At 42.9% G+C, this 21,000-nt stretch overlaps 1 protein-coding gene across 14 annotated transcripts in view; it reads left to right on the forward strand.

Annotated features, from left to right (window-relative positions):
- LOC134340769 (pleckstrin homology-like domain family B member 1) overlaps positions 1 to 21,000 on the forward strand; it is a 412,363-nt gene that overhangs the window by 269,791 nt on the left and 121,572 nt on the right. For all 14 annotated transcript variants that reach the window (XM_063038270.1, XM_063038256.1, XM_063038258.1 and 11 more), the window contains one exon: positions 5,031 to 6,616. In XM_063038270.1, coding sequence (XP_062894340.1) covers positions 5,031 to 6,616 — 1,586 coding nt within the window. The remainder of the gene's footprint in view (positions 1 to 5,030; positions 6,617 to 21,000) is intronic.

The raw sequence follows: 21,000 nt of genomic DNA on the forward strand, positions 1-21,000 counted from the left end.
CTTTTCATGCAGATGATGTAGTTCAAAGTACAATGGGATAAAGTGCAAACATGAAAATAAAAGACAGAAGGACGTTAGTTAAAAGCAAGGTTAAATAAATAAGTTTTGAGCTGGCATTTAAAAGTGTCCACTGAGTCTGTGTCACTTGTAGTCTTAGGTATTGAATTCCACAGTTTAGGAGCATAGTTCAATAAAGCTGACCTGCCAATTATCTTTTGAGAGAGTCGTTTAAATTTAAGAGACCGGTGGAAGAAGACCTGAGAGCTCGAGCAGGATTATATAATGTAAACAATTCTGTGATGTACTCTGGTCCAGACAATTGAGAGCTTAAAAAACAAGGAAGAGAACTTTAAAATCCACTCTAAAAGATACAGGAAGCCAATGCAGAGTAGCTAGTACAGATGTGAGATGTTCCCTCATCCTGGTTTTGGTTAAAAGTCAAACAGCAGCATTCTGAATGAGTTGAAGTTTGGCTATAGATTGCTTTGGAAGTCCAGTAAAAAGTGCATTGCAGTAATCTAGTCTATTTGATATAAAGGGGTGAATTAGTTTTTCAGCTTCAGAAATGCAGCTCTGGTCACATTCTTCTTGTAGGATTTAAAATTCAAATCTTAATCAAGGATTACACCCAGGTTTGTTACTTCTATAATGCCACTAGCCGATATAGACCATTATGATTGGCATGGACAAGTTTCTATGCTGTATTACTCTATGTAGTGTAGGCAGTAACCAAGAGGGTTGCAAAATACAGCTGTGTAAGGAAGGCACTAAATGGATGAGCCAGAAGAAAAAATGTTACCTTAATGGAGAATTTTGCCTGGGAGAGATAGTAGGTGAGATGCTTCAGACAAGTCATCCATGCAGTCACCAAGATGGTCAGTTTTTCTTTCCATAAAATCACCCAACTAATTCCACCCCGCTTAACTTATCTATTGCTTAAGCAATCATTCAAATCAAAATGTTATTATCTCAGCATATTCCTGGGCAGCCCCCTCATTCATCCAAAATTCTGCCACCCATTCCCAATTCCCTTGAAATTGTGTTCACTCATCATGCCCATGCTCACTTCACTCTCTTCCTGACTTAAACCAACAAAAGTAATGGTTTAATTATACATTTTTCTTCCTTGCTTTCAAATCTGCTCTTTCCTATTTCTACAAGGTCATTCAATTCTTCACCTCACTCTTTAGCTGGCTCTATCCAATGTTCTGCAATTTCCTTCCTGAACATCTCCCTTTCTCCACCTCCTATCTCTTCCACTGCTTAAAACATATTTCTTTAGCCAAGCCTTTGTTTACCTTTCCTAATACCTTTTCGTGTGACATGACGTCAATTTTTTTGAGTAGCGCTCTTATCAAGATCCTTGGGACAATTAGTCAAGTTGTAACACTATATAAATACATCAATAAAAGTAAAAAGTGCTGGAAACACTTAAGTGGTCAGGTCAAAGACCCTTCACCAGTTCTGATGAATGACTCTTTTCACAGATGCTGCCTGACCTGTTGAGTATTTCCAGTAACTTTTGTATTTAAACATCAAGACTTTCAACATCAAGAGAAATACAATTGTCGTTGTCACTGGCCATGACCTGAGATGCTCGTGTCTGTTTTTCCTGACTACTTTAGGCCAAGTGAATGCAGAATCAAAATGCAAAGGAAGTACGAAAGCAGATGAGGCCATCTTTAAAAGTACTAATATCAAATTAAAATTTGACAAAATAACTTGTGACTGCAAAGGCCATCTGAACACAAACCAGTGTTTATCCTTTAAAAGTTTAAATGACATCTTCCTTGTTACAGAGGATAACATTTCCCTCTGTTATCTTGGCAACATCCAATTAACTCTGAGCTGTGGGCTTAATGATGGAGCAAAGAGCAAGCAGGAGCTCTGGTACCATTCCAGTACTACTGATCTCATTCATTTTTATTTAATAAAACTGGAAACATTTCCAGCTTATGGGCAGAATAATGATTAAAAGAACCCGGTGATTGTCTCAAATAACTGGGTGATGCAGTCTCGCAGTATGAGTCAGCAAGCTGAAATAAATTAAATGTCGAATGGGATATGTGATTCGATTGCATTCAAATACCAATGTGCATTTACGTAGTGCCTCTGAAATGTTCCAAGGTGTTTCACAGTGAATTATTAGATAAATAGCCATAGACTCAAGAAAGGCCATGAAAGACAGAGCACCGAAAGTTTGACTAAGTAGTAGAATTTCTTGAAGAGGCTGATGGAGAGGTTTGGGTGAGGGGTGCCCCTAACTCGGTCTCAGAGTTAGGGGCTGAGCAGCTGAAGGCCAGGCCATCAGCGGTGAGACAACGCGGATGGGAAAGTGGGAGTCAGAGGTCTTAGAGGATTGTAAAACTGGAAGGAATTCTAGGGAAAGAGTGGTTGGTTGTGCTGGAATTGCCTCAGCATCAGTCCCAACCTTCCCACTCTTCATCGTTTACCACTTGTTAAAAAGAAGTCCAGCCATTTAGTATAAGATCAACTGTGGCTAATAAGAGAAGTCAAAGCCAACATAAAAGACAACAAAAAAGTAATAAAGGTAAAGATGGAATACGAAAGTAATATTAAAGAGGATACCAAAAGTTTCTTCAGATACATAAGGAGTAAAAGAGAGGCGAGAATGGATATTGAACAACTGGAAAATGATGCTAGAGAGGTAGTAATATGGGAAGAATGAAATGGAGGACAAACTGAATAAGTATTTTGCATCAGTATTCACTGTGCAAGACACTAGCAGTATGGTGGAAGTTCCAGGTGTCAGGGGTCATGAAGTGTGTGAAATTACCATAACTAGGGAGAAGGTTCTTGGGAAACTGAAAGATCTGAAGACAGAGAAGTCACCTGGACCAGATGGTGTACACCCGGGGTTCTGAAAGAGGTGGCTGAAGAGATAGTGGAGGCATTAGTAATGATCTTTCAAAAATCACTAGATTTTGGAATGGTTCCAGAAAACTGGAAAATTGCAAATGTCACACTGCTCTTCAAGTAGGGAGAGAGGCAGAAGAAGGGAAACTATAGGCCAGTTAGTCTGACCTCAGTGGTTGGGAAGAGGTTGAAGTTGATTACTAAGGATGAGGTCTCAGGGTACTTGGAGGCACATGATAAAATAGGCTGTAGACAGCATGGTTTCCTCAATGGAAAATCCTGTATGACAAATCTGTTGGATTTCTTTGAGAAAATAACAAGCAGGATAGACAAAGGAGAGTTGGTTGATGTTGTGTACTTGGATTTTCAGAAGGCCTTTGACAAGATGCCACACATGAGGCTGCTTAACAAGCAATGAACCCATGGTATTACAGGAAAGATTCTAGCATGGATAAAGCTGTGGCTGATTGGCAGGAGGCAAAGGATGGGAATAAAGGGAGCCTCTTCTGGTTGCCTGCCAGTGACTAGTGGTTTTCCACAGGGTTCTGTGTTGGGACCAATTCTTTTTACGTTATTTGTCAATGATTTGGGTAATGTAATTGATGGCTTTGTTGCAAAGTTTGCAGATGATACGAAGATAGGTGGAGGGACAGGTAGTTTTGATGAAACAGAGAGGCTATAGAAGGAGTTAGACAGATTAGGAGAAAGAGAAAAGAAATAGCAGATGGAATACATGCTGGGAAGTGTATGGTCATGCACTTTGGTAGAAGAAATGAAAGGGTTGACTATTTTCTAAATGGAGAGAAAATACAAAAAAAACTGAGGTGCAAAGGGATTTGGGAGTCCTTGTGCAGGATTCCCTGAAAATTAATTTGTAGGTTGAGTCTGTGGTGAGGAAGGCAAATGCAACGTTAGCATTCATTTCAAGAGGACTAGAATATAAAAGCAAGGATGTAATGTTGAGATGACATACCTACCCTCCCTCCTTGTCACCACTCCAAACCCACTGCCAACATCGAGAGTGTCAACTTACCATAGGGATTGAAACATCAAGGCCTAGTAGCTCTACTGGTGAGGCCTCATTTGGAGTATTGTGAGCAGTTCTGGGCCCCTTATCTTAGAAAGGATGTGCTGAAACTGGAGAGGGTTCAAAAGAGGTTCACAAAAATGATTCCAGGATTGAATAGCTTGTCATATGAAGAGCAGTTGATGGCTTTGGGTCTGTATTCACTAGAATTCAGAAGAATGAGGGGTGACTTCATTGAAACCTATTGAATGGTGAAAGGCCTTGATAGAGTGGATGTGGAGATGATGTTTCCTCTGATGGGAGAGTCTAAGACCAGAGAACGCAGCCTTAGAATAGAGGGGTGTCCTTTTAAAACAGAGATGAGGAGGAATTTCTTTAGCCAGAGAGTGGTGAATCTGTGGAATTCTTTGCACAGGCAGCTGTGGAGGCCAAATCTGTATGTATATTTAATCAATTCTTGATTATGCAGGACATGAAGGGATATGGAGAGAAGGCAGGAGATTGGGGCTGAGAGGAAAATTGGATTAGCAGGCAATGAAATGGCAAAGCAGATGATGGGCCAAATGGCCTAATTCTGCTCCTATAGCTTATGGTCTTATGATCTGAAATTAACTGGATTTGTCTAAAATTGCTTCTAAGAGCATAGAACATAAAACAATATAGCACCGGACAGGCCATTCAGCCCATGATGTTGTGCCAACCTAGATACCAATTAATACTCAATGTCTTCCTCTTGTGTGTCATCCATATCCCTCCATTCCGCTCATATTTCTGTGTCTACCTAAAAGCCTTTTAATCTCTACCAAACTGCCTGCTTCCACCACTACCCCAGGTAATGCATTCCATTATCACTCTCCACGTAAACTCTTGCTCCTCGTGTCACTTTCAGACCTTTTCCCCCCACCACCCTGAAAAGCTTGTCTTCAAGTGTTTGACATTTCTAACCAGGGGAAAAGACAGACTCTCTGAAAAGGACTGGCCTAGTAGCTCTATAAGGGATAACAGCAAGACCATTTTGGTAGCTTGTATTGATGTCATGTCCCAGAATACCAAGCATCTGACAGTAATATCACTAGAATATGAAATAATCTCCAGTAACTGAGCTTGTTCCTTTTTCTTTATTCAGATCCTACCAGTCTGGTCAATGGCAATCACCAAACTCACCTTAACGAAGCTTCAAACAATCAGCCATCAAGACCCCAACCCACTCCCAGTTCACTGGTCTGCTCAATCGAGAAGGATCTACAAGATATTATGGACTCTTTGGTGATGGAGGATGCTACATCTCCTGGTAAAAAAAAGGCAGCCAATGCCCAATCGCCTTTATCCCCCATAGTCAATGGAGGCGAGAGGTACCTCCTGTCACCTCCTACAAGTCCTGGCGCTATGTCAGTGGGATCAAGTTACGACAACATGTCACCGCCCTTCTCCCCTCTGTCCTCTCCATCTCCTGGCAGCAGCAGCAGTTGCACCAGCCATTCCCCAGGTAGTCAGGAACAAGGGCCAACATTGCCTCCAACTGTGCCTATTAGATCTTCAAGTTATAATCACACTGTGCAACCTCCATCCCCTCGGCCTGTGCCAACCTATGGTGGAATGGCGATTGACCTAACTAAGTGTAATGGTCTTGGCCCAGGGATGCAGCGGGTGTCAGAGAGTCCACGTGCTCACAGAAAAGTGCCCAATGTCCATGAAACCCCGCCAAGCCCAACCCTTAACCGTAGAGGGTTTCCACTTGATACCTTGAATTCAGCGATGCTTAATGAAACCAGGAAGATGCCAGAGAGTTCAAAACTATCACTACAAAGTCACCACCTACCATCAGTATCTGTTAGCCCGAGTGACTTCAGTGGAGGAAATGCCAGAGTTCAAGTTGTGAACGTTCCAAGCAGCCCTCGATCTGCAGCCAAGTTTCATCCACCTTCAAGCCCAAGGACCAAAGGAGCTGCCCTTCAAGAAAGGCCTCCAAGTCCTTTCAGAGAGGCTAAGGAAACTCCCGTTGATCGATCCATCACTTCCAGCCCATCTCGGCAGATGTCCCCAAGGGGTTTCCAGCCATTGGAGAGCTTGGGATATGTTCATGTAAATCAGCCTGTCCAGTTACAACCAAGAAGCCTGCAGCCTCCTGAGAGCCCCAGAATGGGTAGACGAAGCATAGAAAGCATGAGGGAATTGCCTCCATTAAGTCCTTCCATGACAAGGAGGGCTGGACCAATTCCCACGTTCTCCAATCTACCAAATTCTCCTCAAGCGAGGACCTCTCGAGATATGGTCATTCACAATAGTCCCTCCCATCAGATGAAGCTGGTGAAGGAAATGCCAGAAAGCCCTCGATTTAGACGCAAATATTCCTCAGGCTCATCAGAAAGGAATGAGGACTTCTTAGTGCACAGTACCTCCGGGTCAAATACCTTAAGCACTGGAAGAGGAGTCAGGGATCGCAGCCCATCCCCAACTTTGCTGTCTGTTGACCATTCACGGAAAGCCTATGGGAATACCTTAACCCCGGCACACAGCTTGTCATCTTTGTCCATCTCAACACCACTGCAAAGCCCAAGAATGCAGAGGAAAATGGTGGGGGATGAGAGGATCCCAGCACCACGACAGCGGAAAAACAGTATCTCTGAAATCAGCGACAATGAGGATGAACTCCTGGATTATCACCGGAGACAGAGGGAGGAACGAATCCGGGAACAGGAAATGCAGATGCTGGTGAGCTTATAGTTTCAATTTTCTTTCACCTGCTAAAGCATAGAATGATAGAGAATCTCCATGCTGTTAACACTTTCTCTTCTGTTCTTGCACTACACATTTTTCTCTTTCTCTTGTTTCTCCTTTCTTCACTCTCTCTTTTCCCTTTTTCTGTTTTTGTCCCTCTTCCTCCCATCTTTTTTCTCAATTTCTCTCCTTTATTTTTCTCTTTTAGAGTCAGTCATAGAGCATTACAGCATAGAAACAGGCCCTTTGGCCCATCTAGTCTGTGCCAGACTGTTATTCTGCCTAGTCTCATTGACCCACATCTGCACCATAGCCCTCTGTACCCCTCCCATCCATGTACTTATCCAAACTTCTCTTAAATGTTTTCTGTAACTTTTCCTTATCATCTTTCTCCTTTCTTTCTCAGTGTCCCCTTGATCCTTTGTTTCTCATTCTTCCCTGTTTTTCAGCTTGCTTTTCTTCATTTTTCTCTTTCTCTCATCTTCCCTTTCTCTTTTCTTGCCTTACTTCCTTTCGTCTTCTCCTTGCCATTCCCTCTCCCCTTGTTGTTACCATTTCAGAAAGAACATTTCACAATGAGGGTGTCATTGTGTTTTGACCTCAAAGTGCCCCAGGCTGTTATTGTCCACGTTCATAATAATCACTGTTAAAATCCCTGCGGCAAAGTCAGGGAGCTGTCGCAGTCTACAGAATAGTTCATATTGCAGAATGTAACAGATTCCTGTGAGTGATTTCAAAGGAGTAACCATGAAATTCTCTGATAAATGAACGTCACATTTGATCTTCTTGTTTTTAAGTACTTTGATTGGATTATACTCTTAATCATTTTTAGCAATCTTATATTACGCTCATAAATTCTGAATTAAATTCAGATCTCAACCTGTTCTTCACGACCAGCTACTGATCTCCAAAGTGGATTAGTTTCATTGTGCTTTTGACAACGTAACTCCACCCAGCCTCTGAAATGTCACTTTCTGTAGCTGCCATCCTCGTCATTTCTCTGATGGGGCCTTTTATTTCTTGATGTAGTCACACTTGTTTCCTCTAACATGCTGACATGTTTTTCTATACTGATCATGCCTAATTCTATAGATAATATACAGGAAATGCTCAGCAGATCAAACAGCATCAGTGGGAGGAAAAAGAATTGTTGACATTTCAGCTAGAAGGTTCCTTTTGCTCCACAAATGCTGCTCAACCCACTGAATTTCTCCGGCAGATTGTTTTTGATCCCCATTGTAGCATCTGCAGTCTGTCGTGTCTACACCCACTTCTAAAATGGCCGCACATATTCACTTCTATGGCTACCAAACTCCCTGTTAGGGCCACCTCATTTCCAGGTGAGGTCACATCCAGCTCCCATAATGGTTAAATTAACCTCCTGGTATGTATGAATACCCATGCATTTTTCACTTATGTATAATATTTTCATCAATGAATTGAAGCACGGCAAGAAGATATAAGACCATAAGACCACAAGACATAGGAGCAAAATTAGGCTATTTGGCCCATCGAGTCTTCTCCGCCATTTCCTCATGACTGAATCCATTTTTCCTCTCAGACCCAACCTCCTGCCTTCTCCCTGTATCTCTGACCAATCAAGAATCCATCAACCTCTTTTCTAAATATGCATACAGACTTTGCCTCCACCACCAACTGTGGCAACAGATTTCACAGGTTCACCCATAACAGATATCTGATGTGATAGAGGTTTCTTTGCAAGATAGCATGCTGACAATTATCTGTTGAGTTCCTAAACTGTTTGTGTAAACTAAGTATTTATGACAATACTGCACTGTTGTGAGTTAGGCACACCTCGACGTTCTTACATCCAGTCAATAGCGTAGTCAGAAGAGACATGTAAGTACATAGAGAAAAGCATACTTCACTGTGTATAATTGCACAATCATTGAATCCCAGGCATAATTTGTAGAGCTCTTCGTGTTTCACACGTATTACTCTGGAAGTTACAATATGAAGAAATTGTAGGAGTGCATACTGTATCTTATAGGGCCCTTTTCCTTTAACACTTGCACTTTGTATAATATATTCAACTTATTTTCTTCAAAAGACACTCTCATTTCCAGGAATGTTCACACTCATAGTCTTAGTCATAGTCATAGTCATACTTTATTGATCCCGGGGGAAATTGGTTTTCATTACAGTTGCACCATAAATAATAAATAGTAATCGAAACATAAATAGTTAAATAGTAATATGTAAATTATGCCCGTAAATTATGAAATAAGTCCAGGAGCAGCCTATTGGCTCAGGGTGTCTGACCCTCCAAGGGAGGAGTTGTAAAGTTTGATGGCCACAGGCAGGAATGACTTCCTATGACGCTCTGTGTTGCATCTCAGTGGAATGAGTCTCTGGCTGAATGTACTCCTGTGCCCAACCAGTACATTATGTAGTGGAGGGGAGACATTGTCCAAGATGGCATGCAACTTGGACAGCATCCTCTTTTCAGACACCACCATCAGAGAGTCCAGTTCCATCCCCACAACATCACTGGCCTTACGAATGAATTTGCTGATTCTGCTGGTGTCTGCTACCCTCAGCCCGCTGCCCCAGCACACAACAGCAAACATGATCGCACTGGCCACCACAGACTCATAGAACATCCTCAGCATCGTCCGGCAGATGTTAAAGGACCTCAGTCTCCTCAGGAAATAGAGACGGCTCTGACCCTTCTTGTAGACAGCCTCAGTGTTCTTTGACCAGTCCAGTTTATTGTCAATTCGTATCCCCAGGTATTTGTAATCCTCCACCATGTCCACACTGACCCCCTGGATGGAAACAGGGGTCACCGGTACCTTAGCTCTCCTCAGGTCTACCACCAGCTCCTTAGTCTTTTTCAAATTAAGCTGCAGATAATTCTGCTCACACCATGTGACAAAGTTTCCTACCATAGCCCTATACTCAGCCTCATCTCCCTTGCTGATGCATCCAACTATGGCAGAGTCATCCGAAAATTTCTGAGGATGACAAGACCCTGTGCAGTAGTTGAAGTCCGAGGTGTAAATGGTGAAGAGAAAGGGAGACAAGACAGTCCCCTGTGGAGCCCCAGTGCTGCTGATCACTCTGTCGGACACACAGTGTTGCAAGCACACGTACTGTGGTCTGCCAGTCAGGTAATCAAGAATCCATGACACCAGGAAAGCATCCACCTGCATCGCTGTCAGCTTCTCCCCCAGCAGAGCAGGGCGGATGGTGTTGAACGCACTGGAGAAGTCAAAAAATATGACCCTCGCAGTGCTCACTGGCTTGTCCAGCTGGGCGTAGACACGGTTCAGCAGGTAGACGATGGCATCCTCAACTCCTAGTCGTGGCTGGTAGGCGAACTGGAGGGGATCTAAGTGTGGCCTGACCATAGGCCGCAGCAGCTCCAGAACAAGTCTCTCCAGGGTCTTCATGATGTGGGAGGTCAATGCCACCGGTCTGTAGTCATTGAGTCCGCTGGGGCGCGGTGTCTTCGGCACAGGGATGAGGTAGGACGTCTTCCACAGTACAGGAACCCTCCGGAGCCTCAGGCTCAGGTTGAATACATGGCGAAGTACTCCACATAGCTGAGGGGCACAGGCTTTGAGCACCCTGGTACTGATACCATCCGGTCCTGCAGCCTTGCTTGGGTTGAGACGTTTCAGCTGTCTTCTCACCTGTTCAGCTGTGAAGCCCACCGTGGTGGTTTCGTGTGGGGAAGGGGTATAGTCATGAGAGCAGGGTGGGAGACTGTGAGGAAGGGTAGGAGGGGAGAGTGGAATATGTGTTGGTTGGGGGTCGACAACAGATGGCTCATGTGGGGGATGGGCAGGGGCCACAATGTCAAATCTGTTAAAGAACAGGTTAAGTTCATTGGCCCTGTCCACACTGCCTTCAGCTGCCTTTCTGTATCAGAAACATTAATTTTCCATATCATTAGCACTCATTTCCAAAGGTATGTTTGAATCTGATTGCTTTGACAGAAGCACTAATTTTCTGTAAAAATTAACATTAATTTCCATATATGATCACACCCATTTCTTGTAACAGAAATACTAATTTCTTGGAACATTAACACTCATTCCTGGTATGCTGACACCTGTTTTCTATGCCAGAAACAATAATTTCCCGCAATATTAACACTCATTTCTGGGTATGGATATTCCCGTTTCCTGTACCAAGTGCACTATTCTGATGCAATGGGTATCTTCTTCTCGCTGCAAACATACCACAAGACATAGGAGCAGAATTAGGCCATTTGGCCCATCAAGTCTGCTCCGCCATTCAATCATGGCTGATCCTTTGCCCTCTCAACCCCATTCTCCTGCCTTCTCCCTGTAACATTTCATGCCCTGACTTATCAAGAATCTATCAACCTCCATCTTAAATACACTCAGTGATCTGGCCTCCACAGCTCCCTATGGCAACAAATACCACACATTCATCACACTTCAGCTTAAGAAGTTCCTCATCTCCGTTCTAAGTAGACATCCCTCTTTTCTGAAGTTGTGCCCTCCAGTCTTAGGCTCCCTACTATAGGAAACGTCCACTCTATCTAGGCCTTTCAACATTCAATAGGTTTCAATGAGATCCCCCTCATTCTTCTAAATTCCAGCAAGTACAGGCCCAGAGCCACCAATTGCTGTTCATGTGATAAGCCTTTCAATCCCGGAATCATTCTTGTGAATCTCCTCTGAACCCTCTTCAATGTCAGCACATCTTTCTTAGATAAGGGTCCCAAAACTGCTTGCGATACTCCAAGTGAGGCCTCACCAGTGCCTTATAAGCGAACGTTGAACGTTGACTCAGACCATGAGAGGCCTGTGTCGGGCATTTTCATGCCTTACAAGGCGCAGATTGGAAGTCTGTGTGGGGCGCCACTCCTTGCACAGACTAGAGCAATGTGTGGTTAAGTGCCTTGCTCAAGGGCACAAACACACTGCCACAGCTGAAGCTCGAACTCGTGACCTTCAAATCACTAGACGAATGCCTTAACCACTTGACCACGTGCCCAACATTGCCTCAGTATTACATCCTTGTTTTTATATTCTAGCCCTCTTGAAATGAATGCTATCATTGCATTTGCCTTCCTCACTACCGACCCAACTGGCAAGTTAATCTTTTGGGAATCCTGCAGGGTGCCATCAATTCTATCATCCAAACCATTGACATCCATTGAGATGTTCCCACAACCAGTGGTCTCACTTTAAGGACTCTTTACCTCATTCTCGGTATTTATTACTATTCATTTATGCTTGCATTTGTACAGTTTTGTTATCTTCTACACTCCAGTTGATCTTTCATTGCTCCTGTTATAGATACTATTCTATAGGTTTGCTGAGTATGCCCACAGGAAAATGAATCTCAGGGTTGTGTATGGTGACATATATGTACTTTGATAATAAAATTTACTTTGAACTTTGAACTTTAAAAAGAAGCCATCCTAATACCGACCCCTGTGGAACACCACTAGTCACTGACAGCCCATCAGAAAAGGCTCCCTTTATTCTCACTCTTTGCCTCCTGCCAATTAGCCAATGCTTTATCCATGTGTGTATCTTTCCAATAATACCATGGGATCGTATCTTGCTAAGCAGTCTCATGTGTGGCACCTTGCCAAAGGCCTTCTGAAAATCCAAGTACACAACATCCACCAATTCTCCTTTATGTAGCTTGCTTGTTATTTCTTCAAATAATTCCAACAGATTTGTAAGGCAAGATTTTCACTTAAGGAAATCATGTTAACTTTGGCCCATTTTATCATGTGCCTCCAAGTACCTCAAAACTTCATACTCAACAATCAATTCCAACATCTTCAAACCACTGAGGTCAGGCTAACTGGCCTATAATCCCTTTCTTCTGCGTCCCTCCCTTCTTGAAACATAGAAACATAGCAAACCTACAGAACAATACAGGCCCTTCAGCCGAACATGTCCGTACCTTAGAAATTACCCAGGGTTACCCATAGCCTTCTATCACAGAAACATAGAAAACCTACAGCACAATACAAGCCCTTCGGCCCACAAGGCTGAATGGAGTGACATTTTGTAATTTTCCAGTCCTCTGGAACCATGCCAGAATTTAGTGATTCTTGAAAGATCATTACTAATTTCTCCACAATCTCTTCAGCCACCTCTTTCAGAACCCTGGGGTCTAGTCCATTTAATCTAGGTGACTTATCTACCTTCAGACCTTTCAGCTTCCCAGTCACCTTCTCCCTAGTAATAGCAACTGCATTCACTTCTGCCCCCTGACACTCTCGAGCATCCACCATGCTGCTGGCGTCTTCCACAGTGAAGACTGATGCAAAATACCCAATCAGTTCATCTGCCATTTCCTTGTCCCCAATTACTACTTCTCCAGCATTGTTTTCCAGTGGTCCAATATCTACTCTCACCTTTCTTTTATGCTTTACATATCTGAAAATTTTTTGGTATCCTCTTTGATATTATTGGCTAGCTTACCTTCATATTTCATCTTTTCATTCCTTTTGGCTTTTTTAATTGCTTCTGTTGGTTTTTAAAAGCTTCCCAATCCTGTAACTTCCCACTAAGTTTGACTCAGTTAAATGCCCTCTCTTTTGCTTTTATGTTGGCTTTGACTTCCTTTGCAGACGCAGTTGCATCATCCTGCCTTTAGAATACTTCTTCTTTGGGATGTACCTATCCTGCGCCTTTTGAATTGCTCCCAAAAACTCAGCAATTGCGTCAGTGTGCAATATAGATCTGGGATATGTCTCAATCTCAATAGATTGTGTTTCATACCCCACCTCCAGCCTCTCCTTGGGTTCCTTGCACTTTATTGATTGACTAGCTGTTTCTGGCATTTTCCGGAGCAAAAACAAGCAATGAGCTCTTGTAACTGAGTCCAGGTACCTGATTATACAGAAGCGCACATGAACTAAGTGTAAATTTCCAAAACATTATAGCAAGGTTTTAGCCAGAGTAATATATTCATACATTTTCCCTGATATAAAGGATGGTGAGGGGTGACCTTTAGGGGTTTATAAAATCATGAGGGCCAGAGATAGTCTTTTGTTCAAGGTGGAATAGTCCAAGGCTAGAGGGCACAAGCTTAAGTTGAGAAGGGAAAGATTGAAGTGGGCACTAAGAGCAGTTTTTCTGTGCTCTACAGTATGGTCTATTTTCTTAGAAGCAATTTCCACAGAGAGAGAGTGGGTATATGGAATGAACTTCCAGAGGAAGTGATAGAGGCAGGAACAATTACAATGTTTAAAAGACAGTTAGATAGGCACATTCATAGAACGGGATTAGAAGGATATGGTCCAAATGCAGACAATTGGGTTTAGATTTTCTTGATATCTCGGTGAGCGTGGACAAATTGGGTCAAAGGGCATGTATCCGTGCTTATAATTCTATGACTCTATGAGTAACACACACAAAATGCTGGAGAAACTCAGCAGGTCAGGCAGCATTGTATGGAAAGGAATGAACAGTCAATGTTTCAGGCCACAACCATCAGGATGGTAAAGGAAGGGGGAAGAAGCAGGAATAAGAAAGTTGGGGGAGGGGAAGGAGTACAAGGTAGAAGGTGATAGGTGAAGCCAGCTGGGTGGGGGAGGGGAGATAAAGTGAGAAGCTGGGAGATGATAGGTGGGAAAGGTGGGATAGGCTGGAGAAGAAGGAATCTGATAGGAGAGGAGAGTGGACCATGGGAGAAAGGGAAGGAGGAGGGACACCAACCGGAGGTGATAGGCAGGTGAGGAGAAGAGGGGAGCCAGAGTGGGAAATGAAAGAAGAGTGAAGAGGGAGTGGGAGAAATTACTGGAAGTCAGAGAAATCTATGTGTCTATGACTCTATGGTTACATTATAAGCAAATGGTTACTTTGACGTTATGAGCAAGGTTGCCTTTGTTTGCCCGTGTTAGTTACTATAATAATACATCTATCATCTATTAAGGATCTTCTCGAATCATTAATTTGTCAAAAAATGGTATGAAGGCTATGGGGAACTGAGAGAGAAGAAAGGAAGATCGGCTGGGGCAAAAAGCCAATCCCTTCCAATGTTGAAAGTCTGAAACGGAAAATAATGGAAACATTCAGCAGGTCTTGCAAAATGCTGCTTGATCTGCTGAGTATTTCCAGCATTTTCTGTTTCTATTTGATATGGAGATGGAATTAAGAAGAGAAATAGGTTTAATATAATGCTGGAAATGCTGATTGTGTCAGGAAGCTTTTGTGGAGAATCAAGTGAGCGGAGGAATTGATGAGTATTGCTAAAGACTTACTAAAACGTTTGTATAGGAAGCCAATGACCATTTCTTACTTACTTATTGCCCACTATCCCGCTGATGATTAGCACAGCAGTGAAGGTCCCTCCATCTCTGATGGAGTTGGCCCCTCTTCCGTCTTCAACATTTCCCCATGATGATTGTGGGAACAACTGTTTCTGGGTTAGGTTTAGTATTGTCACATGTACCAAGATCCAGTGAAAAGCTTGTTTTGCATACCGTTCATACAGATCAAATCATTACACAGTGCATTGGGCTAGAACATGGTAAAACTATAACAATGCAGAATAACGTGTAAAAGCTACTGACAAATTGCACTGCAGGTAAACGATGAAGTGCAAGATCATAACGAAGTAGATTGTGAGGCCATGAGTCCATCTTATCGTGCAAGAGCTCTGTTCAAGAGTCTGATAACAGCAGGACAGAAACTGTCCTTGAGCCTGATGGGACGTGCTTATAGGCTTTTGTATCTTCTGCTCAATGTGAGAGGGGAGAAGAGGGAATGCCCAGGGTGGGTGGGGTCTTTGGTTATGCTGGCTGCTTTACTGAGGCAGCGAGAAGTATAGACGCAGTCCAGAGAAGAGAGCCTAGTTCCTGTGATGTGCTGAGAGGTGTCCACACCTCTGCAGTTTCTTGCGCTCACAGGCAGAGCAGTTGGTCTATCAAACTGTTTATACATCCAGTCAGAATGCATTGGTTGTGAGATCACGACTGCAAAATCCAGTTGACTCTAGGCTCCCGACAGCCTGTTGCACACTTTCTTTTCTGTGAAGCACAAAGGACTGGAGGCCGAGGCTTGAGGAGAACAAGTCAATTACTTAAAATATAGGGGTGTTGCATAGCTCCACTTTAGAGCCAGCATTGCCCAGAAACCACTGTGATTCTGTCTGTGACCAATGACAGCCACACATCAGAACACCATGAGCTAATTTCTAGGACAAGACTACATTGGGGAACTATGTACATCTGTTGCAGAAATTATGTCATCAGCAAAAGAGTGAATCATAGCCTGAGTACCCAGATATAACAGCATTCTAAAAACAAAGAAGTTTTAAAATGTGCATAGACCTTTTAAAAAAATCAGTGCTGTGCAGTGAATTATGAACTGAGTTCCTGGAAATAATTCCAATCTAGACATAAAAAAAATAGATCCGTTTCCCTTTAAAAAAACAGAACCCTATATCTCAACAAAAGAGATTCTGCAGATACTAGAGATCTTGAGCAATACACATAAAATGCAGGAGGAATTCAGCAGGTCAGGCAGTATCTATGGAGAGGAATAAACAGTCCTTCAGCGAGGAAACCAGAGGGAGAGTGTGTGAGAGGACATTGGACATGAGTTGACTTTTTGTTTGATTATGCCACTCAGACCACCCTCAGCGTTGCTCCTCACTTTCTCGGAGACCTCCACCACAAACCTTCAGGACCCCTGGGCTCCCCAGTTTTAGCCCCTTTCACTTCTCCAATGTTTTGCTTTCAACTGTGGAATTACCTTTTTGAATCTATCAATTTCTCTTCCTTGATAAAATTTGACCAAACATTCCCTTGTGTGTCTCTTGCCAATTATTGTTTGATCAAATTTGCAGAGTACCTTGGGACAATGGCTCTTCGGTTATTCTGTGCAAAGCTGAATGGAGTTGATTGATTTCTTTGTTGCTTTAAATGAGATACAAAAAAATGTGAAATGAGTGGATTTATCTTGAGAGATGTATTGCATTTCCAATAAATGATGCAAGCCCTTCCTGTCCATTATTGCAATTCTTCCTCTAATGGAATGTCTCATCTGTGCAAAGATTTGTTCTGTTTCCAAGCAACAGGAAGTTTCCCTGTCTAATGTGCATTGAATTGCAACTCTTTTTAGCACACCTGATGGCCCTGAATGTGTAGAGTGTAATTAAAACCAGGGAGAGCTGGAGATAATTGGATAGAAAATTGGCTTGATGGTAGAAAGCGGAGGTTGTTTCTTAAACTGGAGGCCTGTGACTAGTGGAGTGCCTTAGGAGTTGGTGCTGGGCTCATTGTTGTTTGCCACCTATATCAACAATTTGGATAAGAAGGTAGAAGCCATGTAAGTTTGTAGATGACACTAAAATAGGTGATATAGTGGGCTAAGCAAGTAGTCCAAGGAATAGCAAATAGGGTTTAATTTAGAGAAGTGTCAGATGTTGCATTTGGAAAGTCAGATCCAGGTAGGACTTTCATAAGGAACAGTGGGGACCTGGGGAGTGTTGTAGATTGAGCTTGGAGTACAAGTGCATGTCTTACTGAAAGTGGAGCCACATGTATACAGGATGGTTAAGAAAGTTTTTGGCATGCTGGCCTTCTTTAAGTCAGGAGATCATGGTGTAGTTGTGCAGGATACTGGTGAGGCCACACTTGAAGTATTGTGTTCAGTTTTGGTTGTTTTACTATGGGAATGATTTTATTAAAATGGAAAGAGTGCAGAAAGGATTAACAGGGATGCTGCCAGGACTTGAAGGACTGAGTAATAGGGAGAGGTTGGACAGGTTAGGAATTTATTTCTTGGAATGTGGGAGACTGAGGCTATTTCACAGAGGTGTATAAAATCATGAGGGATAGACAGTAGATAGGCTGAATGCACTCAATCTTTTCCCCCAAAGTTGCAGAATCAAGAACTCGAGGGCATAGATTCAAGGTGAGACAGGAATTTAATGGGCTCCCTTTTTCTCACAAAGGATAGTATCTATGTGGAATCAGGTGCGAGAGAAAGTGGTTGAGTTTGGAATGTACCAGTTGGGCTGAAGGCCTGTTTCTGTGCTGTATGACAATGACTATGACTGACAATGTTTATTGCAGCACCTGCAATACTACTGATCACTTTAAGGCACTTATTGTAATGCCAAAAGCATACTGACAGCTATCACACTTCCTACACTCAGCTGTGAGTACATTAAAAAAAATACTGAGTTTGTGAAAAGCATATTGTATGTAAACACTTCTTCCTTGTGCTGTCCTTACTGCAATTGTCTCTCTGAGATGTGATTCATAGACAGCAATGTTTCAAGATATTGTTGGCTCTGGATAGTGGTAGACCCACCTGAAGTTGTACTTGTAGGAAAGTTACTACCCCCTCCTCTATTCCCCCTTCAATTGTCTCTTGTCTCAAGTTATCTCTATTGGCCAATCCCGATGCACGCTGGAGATTAACCTCCCTGCCAGAGCTGGTTGCATATCCCAGGGAAAAATATGACCAAGATAATAAACAAAATATTTTGGATTTCCTTAGTCACTTTCATCTGTCTACTAAAGTATATTCTTGGGATTCTGAATATCTAAATTTATTATCAACAGGTTGCCTGATACACAAGGTTAATCTAATTAGACAACAAAAGTTCCAATTTTTTTCCGTTGGGATAGGACTGTGGGATCGTTCAAGATTCAAGATGATTTATTGCCATTCTTCAGTACACAAGTGTAAAGAACAACAAAATAACTGTTACTCAAGATCTGATGCAGCGTAAAAACACAATAAGCATAAACATATAAGATTAGCTTATACGTAGACTGATTGTATGTACATAAAGTGATGCTAGGGCAGGAGTATCTGTGCATAAGGTGACTGACAGGTAATGGAGGAGTCACATGGGTGTCATATGATGAAATCATCTGGAATATGTCATATCAGGAATAGTTGCACAACCTTTATGAATATATGTAGGTAGAGTGGGGGAGTGTTAAGCACAAAAAAGTTCTGTCCATTTTATTATAATGACGTTTTAAACCACACGAAAAGACATTTTTTTGCCATGCCAAGTCCTCGGCAGTACCAAAACTGCAAATGTTTTTATCATCAGGCATGCTATGCCGTAGATTACCTTATGCTCTGAGAAGTGTTATTAAGCAGATTTAAATGTCACTTCACCGGGGAGCCAGAAGACCTTTAAGCCATCTCATTCTGACCTGGTGATGAACTTGGCTTCTCAGAGAGTGAGAATGTCGCCTCGTTAATGACCAATGTGCTTACCTCCTCTGCTCTGTCCTCTCATCCTGCATCACTGGAAATACAAATTATGTAATGTTGTCAATTAGCAGGGGCAGGGGAAATCCCAGATATGATAGACAACCACCCGCCATCTCTTCACTCTGCCTGATGCCGGCTAATGTGGTTACCACAGGCAATTCCAGAAAATATGTCCAAGAATTTTCAATGACTTTGCTGTGTGGGAGAATTCTGCACTAACGTTTCAAACAGCAAGAATCTAACCTTGGATCCAAGAACTTTGGCAGCTGGACCAGTGTTAGAGATAGCTAGGGCATACTAGACAAAGGAAATAAGATCCTTTTAGTTCACCATCTTGTATTGTGGTGGTTACAAGATATAATGGAGTTGCCCTCTAATAACCACCAACCTTTTGAATCAGTGTCTACAATGAGCCCAACGTGATGGAGGCCATTGGGTATTTAGAGCCCAAAGTCACCCTTTCTCTCCCAACCATGCCACACTTAACTCAGATCAGCTTTCAGTTCTTTGGTTAGATCAGGCCAGGCTATTGGTGATGTTCATTCCTGGAAACCTGAAGCTCTCAATCCTCTCAACCTCAATACCTTTGCTGTAGACAAAAGCAGGTGCATCACCCTCCTTCCTGAAGCCAATGGCAAGCTCTTTTGTTCTGCTGACATTGAGGGGAAGATTGTTGTCACGACACCACAACATCACTAAGCTCTCCATCTCCCTCATGTCAGGGATGAAAGTTTCAACACTGCATTGATCCCTGAAACTCAGTAAAAATCAGGCATCAAATCTAGACTTGGCTCACTCACCATGACTAACTCACTGATTCAAAAAACAAATTGCTGAGGAACTCAGTGGTTCAAAACCATCCGTTGAAGTGGGGCGATCGATATCATTTTGGATCAAGACCTGGCTTTAGTACTGAGAACGTAGAGCAGTGTAAAGGAGTTCTCTCTCACACTCACTGATTCCCTAAGGGACTTTTGCCTTGTACCTCCACAGTGGTTTTCATAACCATAACATGTCCTACAGACGTAATAGGCAATGAAGTTCTTTTCAAACACAAGTGATTCTACAGGCACTGGAACACACACAAAATGCTGGAGGAACCCTACAGGTCATGCAGCATTTATGGGGAGGAATGAATAGTTGACGTTTCGGGCCGAGACCCTTCATCAGGACTAGAACGAAGCGGGAAGAAGCCCTTTCAGGACTAGAAGGGGGAAGTGGGGTGAGGGGAAGGTCTACAAGCTGTCAGGTGATAGGTGAAGCCAGGTAAGGAGGAAGATGGGTGGGTGGGGGAGCGGGGATGAAGTAAGAAGCTGGGAGGTGATAGGTTGAAGAGGTAAAGGGCTGAAGAAGGAATCTGATAAGAGTGGAGAGTGGTCCATTGCAAAAAGGGAAGGAGGAGGGATACCAGAGGGAAGTGATGGGCAAGTGAGGATAAGGGGAGGGGGAGCCGATTGGAGAATAGTAAAAGACAGAAGGGGGAGGGGGGAGAAATTACCAAAAGTTACAGAAGTCAGTGTTCATGCTGTCAAGTTGGAGGCTACCCAGATGCAATACGAGACGTTACTCCTCCAATGAGAAGTTATTTTGGTTTGACGCGTAGTCACTATTTTAATGTAGGAAAGAGGTTGACTTGACTGCACACGTGTCAGGTTTCAATGCAAGAGCAACGTGGCTTTCACAGTGGTACAGCAGAGCTAACAGCCACATTGGTTCTGTTAGATGAATGTGGAATGTGCTGTTTGTGCCAAACAAGAGGGATGTCCAAAATAAAGCTTCAAAAGAGAGGCTGAGTGTCATGGCAACTCATAGAATGTTGGCCAGTGGATGACATTTGGAAAAAATTCCATTTCACTCCACCTGGTTCCTAACACCTGCTACCTTCTTCAAATTACATGACCGTACCGTATTAAAGAGACGGTGTTAAAAGCTTTTATCCCCTTCTACTTACTGAAGGGTGGATCGTTTTAAAGCACGTCCCTTCCTGACATTTCCTATCACCTCTTATGTAATCCAGTGCCACAGTCTGTTTGACACAGCACGAATATAGAATCAGGGTCAGGTTCATTGTCACTGACTTCAGTTGTTGAAATTTGTTGTCTTGTGGCAGCAGTACAGTGCTGCCTACTGCCTGCTGCTGCCACGGGCGTTTAGGGCAGCATT

The sequence above is a fragment of the Mobula hypostoma genome, chromosome X2 (assembly GCF_963921235.1).
Source record: "Mobula hypostoma chromosome X2, sMobHyp1.1, whole genome shotgun sequence".
Taxonomy (NCBI): domain Eukaryota; kingdom Metazoa; phylum Chordata; class Chondrichthyes; order Myliobatiformes; family Myliobatidae; genus Mobula; species Mobula hypostoma.